The sequence below is a fragment of the Lolium rigidum genome, chromosome 3, assembly GCF_022539505.1.
Source record: "Lolium rigidum isolate FL_2022 chromosome 3, APGP_CSIRO_Lrig_0.1, whole genome shotgun sequence".
Lineage (NCBI taxonomy): Eukaryota > Viridiplantae > Streptophyta > Magnoliopsida > Poales > Poaceae > Lolium > Lolium rigidum.
Genome location: NC_061510.1, coordinates 373317305 through 373329405, shown reverse-complemented (window position 1 = coordinate 373329405; position 12101 = coordinate 373317305). Strand labels below are relative to the sequence as shown.

General features: G+C 46.9%; 3 protein-coding genes across 4 annotated transcripts; 2 read left to right on the top strand and 1 right to left on the bottom strand.

The window, feature by feature from the left end:
• The first annotated feature begins 2825 nt into the window (after positions 1 to 2825).
• LOC124697458 (NADPH-dependent aldehyde reductase-like protein, chloroplastic) lies at positions 2826 to 3641 on the top strand. Its single transcript, XM_047230045.1, has one exon. It carries the CDS (start codon positions 2826 to 2828, stop codon positions 3639 to 3641), a length of 816 nt encoding a protein of 271 aa, XP_047086001.1.
• A 2850-nt stretch (positions 3642 to 6491) lies between these two features.
• LOC124704307 (PHD finger protein ING2-like) lies at positions 6492 to 10452 on the top strand. 2 transcript variants are annotated; one of them, XM_047236556.1, is made up of 8 exons: positions 6496 to 6660; positions 6754 to 6825; positions 7113 to 7282; positions 7426 to 7489; positions 7625 to 7872; positions 7976 to 8014; positions 9284 to 9402; positions 10090 to 10452. In XM_047236556.1, the coding sequence occupies exons 1-7, from the start codon at positions 6615 to 6617 to the stop codon at positions 9383 to 9385; spliced, it is 741 nt and encodes a 246-aa protein (XP_047092512.1). In that variant the 5' UTR covers positions 6496 to 6614; the 3' UTR covers positions 9386 to 9402; positions 10090 to 10452. The 2 variants fall into 2 exon arrangements, with proteins under 2 accessions (XP_047092510.1, XP_047092512.1); XM_047236554.1 differs by having other exon boundaries at positions 6492 to 6825.
• Positions 10453 to 10485: 33 nt separating this feature from the next.
• Positions 10486 to 11987, bottom strand: LOC124704306 (protein NDH-DEPENDENT CYCLIC ELECTRON FLOW 5-like). The gene is made up of 2 exons (XM_047236553.1): positions 10909 to 11987; positions 10486 to 10813 (listed from the first exon to the last, which is right to left on the bottom strand). Exons 1-2 carry the CDS (start codon positions 11902 to 11904, stop codon positions 10622 to 10624), a joined length of 1188 nt encoding a protein of 395 aa, XP_047092509.1. The 5' UTR covers positions 11905 to 11987; the 3' UTR covers positions 10486 to 10621.
• Between the last annotated feature and the right edge of the window lie 114 nt (positions 11988 to 12101).

Sequence of the window (12101 nt, the reverse complement as noted above, 5' to 3'; positions counted from 1 at the left end):
ATCATCTATCCGTAATACTATATGTTGTGTTTGTCGGGATCCGATGGATAGAGAATACTATGTTATGGTGATTATCAATCTATTACCTATGTGTTGTTTATGATCTTGCATGCTCTCCGTTATTAGTAGAGGCTCGGCCAAGTTTTTGCTCTTAACTCCAAGAGGGAGTATTTATGCTCGATAGTGGGTTCATGCCTCCATTGATACCGGGACGAGTGACGGAAAGTTCTAAGGTTGTGGATGTGCTTGTTGCCACTAGGGATAAAACATTGATGCTATGTCTAAGGATGTAGTTGTTGATTACATTACGCACCATACTTAATGCAATTGTCTGTTGCTCGCAACTTAATACTGGATGGGGTTCGGATGATAACCTGAAGTTGGACTTTTTAGGCATAGATGCATGCTGGATGGCGGTCTATGTACTTTGTTGTAATGCCCTGATTAAATCTCACTATATTTATCATATCATGTATATGCATTGTTATGCTCTTTTCTATTTGTCAATTGCCCGATCGTAATTTGTTCACCCAACATGCTTTTATCTTATGGGAGAGACACCTCTAGTGAACTGTGGACCCCGGTCCTATTCTTTACATCGCATACAATCTACTTGCAATACTTGTTTTACTGTTTTCTTCGCAAACAATCATCTTCCACACAATACGGTTAATCCTTTGTTACAGCAAGCCGGTGAGATTGACAACCTCACTTGTTTCGTTGGGGCAAAGTATTTTGGTTGTGTTGTGCAGGTTCCACGTTGGCGCCGGAATCCCTGGTGTTGCGCCGCATCACATTTCGCCACCATCAACCTTCAACGTGCTTCTTGGCTCCTCCTGGTTCGATAAACCTTGGTTTCTTTCTGAGGGAAAACTTGCTGTTGTGCGCATCATACCTTCCTCTTGGGGTTCCCAACGAACGTGTGAGTTACACGCCATCAACGGTTCGGTTCCTCGTGTCCCGTCAATGGCGTTGTCCCGCCTCCACACGCGCCAGCGAACGTTATCTTGCCAGTTGAAGGCGTTGCCCGGCCATTTAAAGAGGTCCCGCCTCCACACACGCCAGTGAACGTTATCTTGCCGGTTGAAGGCGTCACCCGGCCATTTAAAGAGGGCTAGTCTGGCAACACCTTGTCTACAGCCAACCGCCATCAACATCGTCATCTGAAAGGGCTACCGTTCCACAAGACGAAGCACGGCAGCGAGACCAGGTCCTCTGGCGCCAACAAGAAGAAAACCCCGTGCCACCACCGATACGTGCCAGTGGAACTCGCTCACCGGGTGTTCGAGGAGTACCGACCAGTCCCTTGGCCGGATGCGGGCATGCCGAGCGGTGCCTGGTACCTCAACCATCGCCGTGTCCCGGAATCCCGGTGCCTCCGGTGCCGGACGGGGGACGCCAACGATAGTACGAGATAACCGATGTCGTCGATTCATCGTCCCGCATGATCTACACGACAATCCAGCCTTTGCCCTCAACTCCTACAAATGGTCCACCTTCGGGACCTGAGAGTTCGACCCGCGCCGCTATGCAGGTTACCAGGCGATGTCGATTTCTTCAACCGGGAGCTCCGCGCCAGCTACGATGATGACGAGGAGGGCGCCTTCGAGGAGTAGGATGAACTCCAACCGCCGAACCTCACAGAGGAGGAGGCCATGTAGATGACCATCGCCAGTGAGCCGACGAGCTCGCTCAGTGGGATGGTCTCGCCGTCCAACTGCGGGCCTCCGCGATGTCCCGAGGGAGGCCACCGACCCCTCTGGTGACTCCTCCCGCACCAGCACCGCCTCCTCCTGCACCAACACCGCCTCCCGCCGCACCAGCACCACCTCTGGCGCCTCAGTAGCCTTTGCATTTGCCTCCGGCCTATATCAACATCATCGACGACGACGATGACAAGTAGGCAGCCATGGCGAGCACCATTGTTAGCTAGGGCTATTTTCTTGTCTTTTTTACTCATTTTCAGCATTGTGTAAATGGTTATATTATAAAAAGAAATTGGGCGCAAAATGCGTCCGGCTATTGGGGCACCCAACCCAAACGGATATATCAGCCAAAGAGACAAATTTCGTGTCCACGGCTCAACCCAACATAGGCAGTCAATTTTGATGACCAGCCTATATCGGACCGTTGGAGATGCCCATACACGTGGGGTAATAGATACGCATCTCTCTCTCTCCGGTGATAGTCACATTAGTAAAGCTCCCATGCCGTTTCGCAGGCTTGGGGTCCTAGTACCGTTTTGGTCAGACAGTATAGGTCACTTCCATGCTGGATCGGATCAGTAGGGCCAGTCAGCGGTTTATCTTTATTTACATGCGGTGCACGCTCCCAGCTCGAATCTGCAGACCACGTTGGTTGTCTTAGGCATTTCGTACGCAAACAACTGCCTCCCTGCGGCTAGCTCGAGTGCTCAACGCTCTCTTTTCAGACTCCACGGGCTATTCGATCCCTCTCTTCTTCCCTCTGCCTCCCCGGCGTCACGACGTCCGACACGTCCCTTCTCCGGCGCCGATCCAGTGTATCGGAGAGGAGGTACGCCTGTTTCTTCTTCTCTTTTACATGAGATGGAAGCTTTATTCGGTTTGCTTCATGGTGAACCATCCGTAAGTCACAAGGCCAGCTCTCGATGAGTTGAATGTTGAAAGATGTCTTGCATTTCGTTAAAAGCCGAGTAGTATCACCGTTTTCTGAAGGATGGCTTCTTGGAGTACGATAGAGCACAGCTCAGCTTAATTGCTTCAGAGATGCACATACATCTTGCTAGCTAGGCAATTAATCCGAGGTAGAGTAACAATGTATTCTGCAGGTTGTCTGAGCAGGCAATGGCCGAGTCCAGCGGTAAGGGCGCCGTCGCGAGCGTGACAGCGTCGATGATGCTCCACGGCCGCGTGGCCATCGTGACGGGCGGCGCCGGCGGGATCGGCTCGGCCGTATCCAAGCACCTCGCGTCCCTCGGCGCGCGCGTGGCGGTCGCCTACGTCGGCGACCCGGCGCCGGCGCAGAAGCTCGTGACCGACATCAACGCCGCCCACGGCGCCGACGGTCCCCCGCGCGCCATCGCGGTGGAGACCGACGTGTCGGACGCGGCGCAGGTTCACGCCCTCTTCGACGCGGCGGTCGCGGCGTTCGGCGGGGAGCTCCACATCCTGGTGACGGCGGCCGCCGTGCTGGACGCCTCGTACCCGACGCTGGCGGAGACTAGCGAGGCGTCCTACGACGCCATGTTCGGCGCCAACGCGCGGGGCACGTTCCTGTGCCTCCGCGAGGCGGCGAACCGGCTGGCGCGCGACGGGCGCGGACGCATCGTGACCTTCTCGTCGTCGGTGGTCGGGTCCCTGCGCCCCTGGTACGCGGCGTACGCGGCGAGCAAGGCGGCGGTGGAGACCATGACGAGGATCCTGGCGCGCGAGCTGCGCGGGACCGGGATCACCGCCAACGCGGTGGCGCCCGGGTCCACGGCCACGCCCATGTTCTACGACGGCAAGACTGAGGAGGAGGCGGAGCGGTACATAGCCGGGACGCCGCTGGGGCGGCTCGGGATGCCAGAGGACATCGCGCCGCTCGTCGGCTTCCTCGCCAGCGACGCCGGCGGGTGGGTCAACGCACAGGTCCTGCGCTGCAACGGCGGCGCCGTCTGACCTTGACCGGACGCGAGGTCAAATTCAATTAGCTAGTGGACGATGGAGTGTGTTTTATTGAAGCTTAGCACTTGATTTCATAATCGTTCGGTTGATGTATTCATGGATCGTGTGGTTCTCTCTCGGTGTGGACTCTGTTGTGATTGTCGTCACCAGTTTGAATTATTATTTTCTTCTCCGTTTTTCTTCAGTTTGCACCGGTTTATTATGCTCTTCTCCTATTCGTGTTTGGATTCATATATATGTAACTTTCTTCCTTGCATTACGCATGTTGACGAGCACTAAGTCTTTTTCCTAAGGCTGCTCATAGTGAGAAATAACTTATACTAGTAACATATGTCATGTTAAGGTAGTAACTTAGATCTGGTATCATGCATTATGTCATTTATTATGTTGTAGACTCATATTGTCTTGAAACGTGTGATGTTGTGGTAACATAGCTAGTTACCACCTTACTCTTTTTTTTCAATTATTGTCATGCCATGTCACTAAAATATTTTGGGATGTGTGATGTTACCACCTATGTTACTCCCAATATGAGCAGTCTAAAATGTAGGAGAACTGAGACTAGTCATAGTGGAGAGTAACATAGAGTAGTAACATGCACCATGTTACTAATCTATGTTACTACCTCCATAGTGAATAGTTACTTATATGTGGTATCATGAATGTTATATTTATTAGATTGTAGACTCATCTTATCTTGAGAAGTGTGATGTTATGGTAACATAGCTAGTTACCACCTCCCTTTCTTTCTTCATTTATTGTCATGCCACGTCACCAAAATGCCTTGAGATGTGTGATGTTACTAGCTATGTTACTCTCACTATGAGTAGTCTGAGGAATGGATGTCCAAAGATGACACAAGCTGAAGCAGACAACGCCCGGCACTTGTCGAGGCATCATGGCTCAGTTTTTTGCCCCTTTTATTAATTAGGAAGAAAGGAGTTGGATGGTTAATTATCAGGAAACCGTCCTTAAACTTATGTATGGTTCTATTTCAAGGCATCGAGTAACCGACTCGGGCTGAAAAAGCGTTTAAGTAGTTCATATGTACATGTTTTTCTCATGTTTAAACGCTCGAGCAATTTAGCCTCAGCTCTTCATCAACTACTTTGCATATAAGGGATGGTGAGCCTGCACACGATCCGTCCTTCATGCAAAAAATGATGCTTGTGTCAGTGTTCGCCAAGTTTTTCTTATAAATTGGCCAATTCCCTCAAAAAGACAGCCCCCACCGGTTGCACTAGAATTAAAGAAAATGATGCATGTGGAGTACTTAGTTTTAATATGTTGAGAAAATAAGAATAGCGTCCCTAATGATAATATATATTGTGTTGATTAGTGAGAGCACCATCATCAATATTTTGAAGGAAGGAGACAAAAAATGAAGTGTTTCAGAAGGGAATACTTGAAGGAAAAAAATGAACAAGACATTGATGACAATCCGAGAGGAACAAGAGTTTTCGAGAATGCTCAACTACATAGTGAAAGAGTTGTCCTACAACATGACATGAACAATAATCTGCAACATGTCCAAAACTCAACCATGGTCCTTGAAGCTATTGCATCACATGTTTTGTAGATGGGGCACTTTTGTTTTGGCTTGTTTGTGTGTCAGAATAACATTATTGTGCTTGAGAAATCTCTAAGATTCACAGGACTAGCTAAAGAACACGGTCCACTTGCCTATCGATGAATTTTGATGTCAATGGTCACCACTATACCATGTGGCATTACCTTGACAATGGTATCTATCCCAAAAGGCAAAATTTGTGTAGACAATCACACATACACAAAATGTGAATGAGCTCTTTCTTTGCGACTGCACAAGAATATGTGAGGAAGGGTACAAACCGAGCATCTAGAGCAAGGCTCCAAGCTCTCTTTGTAATTGCTTGTGATCTGACAAGATTTTGGAAGCAAGAAACCTTGAAAGATCATGATGGCTTTGTGTGATTAAGATGAAGATGAAGAGTGAGCATAATCAATATGAAGATTTGATGTTCATAGTGTTGGCCAACTGTCGGACTTGAGAGTCTTCCAAATTGATTTGAGGCATTTCTTGAGATGCATAGTCGAGCGACGCCTTGAGATGATCTAATGGAGCATATATGACAACATCCTCACACGATGTAGTTTTTTGAATGTCTCTAAACTATTATGGTATTATGGTACGCTTGAATTATGTTTGGTGGCTACCTTCTTTAAGTTTTGAAATTTGAAATATGACTTTCAAATATTTGAAATATTGTTTATATATATAAAAGAAAAAGAGATGAAAAATAATATGAGGAGAATTAGGGGGCTAAGCTTTGAGCACCTCGATAATAGGAAGTTGCGCTTAGAAGAAGAAAAAAAAGAGGGAAGAACTAGTCTATCACATTGGTACCGTAAAAGCATGTAAAGTAATTTGGGAGAATTTCGTAGCCACTCTTGTGATTCATTGATAGAATCACCCAAAGTTTCAACAGTTTTTTCTTCTCTTCAATAAAAACATCGGGATATAGCCCCGCCCATGATCTATTGGGTGAACCATTCAATTATATGTTTTTTAGTAAAATCTTTTGATCTGAGCAGATTAATATTTGCGTTGAAACGAACAGCATGCATATTGTGAAGCCTAAACACTTGAAATTCAGAATAGACTCTTTTAGAGGAAGAAAATAGAATAGACATGTACATGTCTAGGTCTTGATAAAAAAAAAGACATGTAGTACATGTGTAGGAGGGAAATTATAATAAACTGGTTCCTTCGAAACCTAAGACCGGTTCCATTACAATTGATGTCTCACATACCTAGAAAAGCCCAGCGGCCCATCCCAGCCGCATTAATGACGTCATAATCACCCATGTGAGGAAATTTATCTAATTTAGCTGGATTCCCCACCTCTGACCCCGAAACCCTAAATCCCAAATCACAGAATCGAATCCAGCGCCCGCGCCACTGAATCCCTCACCCCATCGTTCGGCATGGCGATCGCTCGCACCGGCGTGTACGTGGATGACTACTTGGAGTGTGAGATTGCTGGATTCGATTTTCTTTTCCTTTCTTCTCGTTCGATGGAGCCCGTAGACCTTTTGATCTTACTGGCTTCGTTTTGTTCCGCAGATTCGAGCACCCTAGCCGGTGACCTACAGAGGATTCTCTCCACCATGCACGAGCTCGACGAGAGGGCCGATGGTGATGATTTATTTTTTTCCTTTGGAATTTTCATTTTGAGAATCTGCTAATAAAAGCATTGCGAGAATGAATGAATTTCCCATTCCATCCTGTTTCCTTGTCATGTAGTTAATTTTAATCGTTGATACTGATCTGTAATACTTCGTCAAATAGAAGTGGTCGGGGACTAGCCCACGGGTAGGACATCTGTTCTATTTGTTGATAGCTGTTTACTATGATGGTGTTCTGGTCAATGTTGTTTCTCAGGTTCGTTTTATAATTCTGTATATTATGTTGTTTTGATGCAGGCATTTTGGGTCAGACAAAAAGGCAGATTAAGTACCTCTTGAGGCCGAACATGGTGGATGATGATGACGCTGCCTCGGATAGGGTGAAGAAGGATATTGAAAATAGTCAGGACAATGCGCTGAGTCTCTGCACCGAGAAAGTTTTGCTCGCACGCCAAGCTTATGACCTGGTTCTGCTTCCTTGTTTTTCCCCGTCTAAACAGTCGTGTAGCTTGAGGAATTGTGGATATGTGCTCTCCTTTCACAATAGGAAGCGTTTAAGTAGTTCAGATGTACATTTCATTTCATGTTTAATCGCTATGTTATTGTACAGATAGAAAGCCATGTCAAGCGTCTCGATGAAGACCTAGGCCAATTTGGTGAAGATTTAAAGCAAGGTATAATCAATTCATGGAAGATCTACTTATTATTTGGGAATATCATCATGAAACAAATATTGAATGCCATCCTCAATCCTTCGTCAAACAGAATATTGATTGAATGTTTGTTCCGTGATTCTCTCTCACTTGTAGAAGGAAAAATACCTCCAGATGAACCGCATATCCTTCCTCCAATGCCAATGGGTGGCAGAGAAGAAAAACGGAGGCATGGTTTCAGTACTCCCCAAGCAAAGAAGTTCAGAGAGAGGGAATGGGAGAGGGAAAGGGGTATGGACTTCGACTTAATGCCCCCTCCAGGCAGCAGCAAGAAAGCAGCTGTATCTATGGATGTGGAGCAAATGATTGATCCAAATGAACCGACATACTGTATATGCCACCAGGTAAGCTTGAAGCTTATACATGTTAATATTCTTGGAAATTCTTGTTTTGCATCAATATCTACATTGAACATATCTTCTCAAAGTTTTGCTGTTGATATTTCAGGTTTCATATGGTGATATGATTGCTTGTGACAATGAGAATGTAAGTCTCTATGGTGCTATATGTAATGATACTTATCATGTGACTTATTTGGAGGAGTTTAGCTTCTGTGTCCTGAATTACTAGTTTTTACATTTATCAGGCCTAATAAAAGCTTTAAAGCTTTCTAAACATATTCTGTTGCTTTTTTGAACAATGATGTTGTGATTGACTGGTGATTGGCCATCCCATGCTTGTAGTTTTTTCTACCTGTTGTTATCCAGAACGAGGATTATGTGCACACTGCTTTACTCTTGTTACTAGGATATAACATCGGGTTCTACTATGTATGCGCTTGCTTGCGTACTCTAGCACTGTTCGGAATTTCCAGATGTTGTATAACATGTCAATTACAAGTTGGTTTTGTATTTTATAAAGTATACACCAACTGTTGAATGGAATTAGTGGTCAATGCGTTAGATTTTTCACTGAATACCACAGGTGCAGTTTAAGGGTAGTCCTTCATAGAATTTACGGTCGTAATGTAGAAGCCAGTCCTTTGGATAGTATATATATATCCAAATTGCTTCATTTATTAATTAATATATATACTGTTATGGTTTCCAAATCTTTAGTACTTCCGGTATCCTGTTATATTAGTTCATTGATTACTGTCAATATCTCCCGCGGCGACAAATAAATATTGGTTTTCAGTGCAAATTCTTCCCTGTTCTGTTAGTTATTAGTTTTATTCATTATCACCAATATCCCCCCTCGTGGCCAAAATAAATATATAGATAGAATATTGATTGAAATACAGCCCCCCTCCCCCCTGGTCCTAAATGTTCTGGAACCATGTACCGCAATCCTCAAAACTGACACTGAAACCTATCCGGTGCATCCTCTCCTTTAATCGTATCAGTATATGACTGTCTACGTGTTATGTTTGCATGGTAGTGATGATGCACTGGATACTCCCTCCCATGGGAAGACACGGAATAATGAATTATCTTCGTAAAAAGACAAGGGAACTTACACAACCATCCAAGATTGAACTTAGAGAAACATTCTGTTAACAATTTGGTCGTAGATGAGGATTGATGCATCAGTCCTTGTGATCATGTGCAATGCACCATGCTAGAAATGACAATTACCAAAGAAAAGCATTAGATAAAGGGCACAGTTGTAATTTTATGCAGTAGTGTCTTGTGATATCACGTCGTAAGTGGCAATGTTTGATATGTTATGATGAATTGATAATGCGTTTTGGCTTTTTCATATGAAACGTCATCCATCTCTGCTGAATGCTAACATTTAATATTTGCCCAACAGTGTGAAGGAGGTGAATGGTTCCACTACTCGTGTGTTGGTCTGACACCCGAAACGAGATTCAAAGGGAAATGGTTTTGCCCAACTTGCAGGAATCTTCAATGAGAGGTTCTCCTAAATTGGTAAGAGGCGTACTACCAATCATTGTCAATCTCTAGAAATCTTAGTTTACCTTCCCAAACAAAATGCCGAATAAAGCTCTTCTTCATGTATAAATGTAAATATGTATAGACGTGTTCTAAGCAAGCAGTAATTCTACAAATTAATAGATTACTTTCAGTGCAAACTTTCCTCTTTTATCCTTCAAAATAACGCACTGTAGCAAATTTCAGATCTTTATACCTACATATGGAATGTGGGTGGTGTAGGATCGCCTTTTGATGTTGTTGTTGTTGTATGGAATGTGGGTAGTGTAGGAGTGCCAAAAGGCGATCCTGCCATCCGCAGCAATAAATAAGCAAAGGCGAAGGCCAGCAGACCAAGCCGCCCACAGTTAGAATTAAGCATATATCTAGAGACATATGGACTAATCATGATTGTACACCAACATACATGGTATATTTTCCGCCCACTGCCCACGGGAAGTTACCGAACACGAGCTACTAAGAAACACTCACATGACATCTCATTACCACGCCCATCAAATCTAATAGCTCACAACTGGAATTAAGTATATTAGTAATTCTTTTTGAAACGGAAGTACATTAGTAATCAATCATCGCATGCTCATGTCTGGATTTTTCTTGGTATGTTAACGCGATACTTGTCTTCCTCTCCTAATAATTGATTGATTAATGTTTGCTCGACAGTGTTGAAGAGGCAAATGGTTCCACCAATTGGCCCAGACGTTCGCGGGCTCTTCAACATGATGTTCTCAGAAGTTTGCAGCATAGTATACCAAATGATTACATCTTTCCAATTTGAAAGGAGGCGTTACGAGTGACTTACACACATTGTGGCTACTTCCTTCATCTGAAATTGCTCATCAGGTGTGCCTTATTTTGGTATTGTATATGCTGGAGAGAAGGGTACTGTCTGGAGACGATGGAAATGCTTGTAGTTATGACATGTTCTGTTGTTGTATCTTCGCTGTAAACAACGTCACAGTTTCGGATGTTGTAACCTGGTATCCAATTACTTTTATCTTGATGGCTACCAAGCGTTATTGCAACATTTCTGCTATGATTTTGCTCTTGAGCACTTTATTATCTCTGACTTGCGGCCCTATTATTTCCCTGTTTCATATGTATTTTGCTGCTCACTGGCAATATATATGTACAGACGTTGGTATGACAAATCTAAACAGGGTCATCATCATCATGTTCCAGCAGCAGCCTACGTTTACAGGTTTGGGTTGCGAATGCACTGAGCCCCTTGCCATGTAGCTCCTGGCGCCAGCACCACAGGCTTGAGCATCGCAGGCCCGACGCACACGTAGGCGTACTTCCCGTACCACTCGTGCTTGGATCCTGGGCTGAAGACGTACAGCTCCTCGAACCCTCTCCTGCTCAAGCACACCGAGTTCCTCCTGCCCTGCATACAAATATTCCACAAGAATTCAGTTTGAATTCTTGCCTTCAATTGGTGTTTGAATCTTGCAACTTTGCAAGAATTGTGGTCTTACGTACCCTGTCGATGACGGTGAAATCTCTTGGCGCGTGGCTGTAAATCCGGCACATCTCGGCCGTCAGGTGCTTGAAGTCATCGTCCTCCTCGCCGTCCGGTTCCTGCGCCACCGCTGCCGCGCCTTCGCCGGAGAGGAACATTTCGATCCTCTTGGCCCAGTGCGGCTGCTGGAGCCGCGCGCTGTCCCGGAGCAGGATGCTGAACTCCGACAGGATGGGCTCCCTGCTGCGGTAGTCCGAGCCCTGCAGCCCCACGGCGTAGGTGGCGTCCGGCGTGCTCACGCGGAGGTGGTTCGACACGGCGCCCGACAGCGCCACGGCCGACGAGGACGACGCGGCGTTCGTCACCGTGAGCTCCGACGCCAGCGCGTCCGGGCTCAGCGTCACCACGCACCTCGCCTCCGCCGCGCCGTTCCCAGGCGGCTCCACGGACACGAGCTCCACCTGGATGGAGCCCGTGGGTCCTCCCCTGACGTCGCGGAGCGACCACGCCCCGCCCGGCGACCACGTCGACGGCGGCGCGTCCCCGCTGACGCCGCGCGCGCACCGGAGGTCCACGGAGACGCCGCCCCGGATGACGGGCATCCCGCCGGGCCCCTCGCCGACGGTGGTGTGGAGCACCTCCATGGAGGCGCCGTGCCACATGGCCGGCTTGTAGGACGTGACGAGGCCGCTCGGCAGCAGCAGGTGCGCCGCGCTGCCGTTCCGCACCAGCATCTTCACGACGCAGCTGTCGCCCACGGCCTCGAAGGTGACGCCGTGGCCGGAGAACTCGGCGGCCAGGTACTCCGCGTTCGGAGGAGGGAAGGGCGCCGGCACCGACGTCGCCGGAGCCAGTGCGTGCACTGCGGTCGCTAGCCGTGCCCTCTGGCCACTGATGCCGCCACTTAGCTTGGACGAGCTGAATAAGGTGGTGGCGTGCTTCCATGATGAGCTCGTCGGAGGAGCCACAGTGGCGTGACCATGAGGAGCGGCGGCAGTTGGAGCGCCGAAAGCCATGGCTAACTCTGGCGAGTGGCACCGCACTGCACTAGCCTTATCTGTGCATCGCGAGTTGTCTTTCTCTGATATTTTTTTGGGGGCCTCTTCAGGTTTTGGGATTTAATTTTCTTTATTTTATAGAGAGCAAAACCAGGAAATATCTCTCGCTCGGAATTCTGTCATTTTCGCCTTTTATTTAGTTAGTATATAAATGT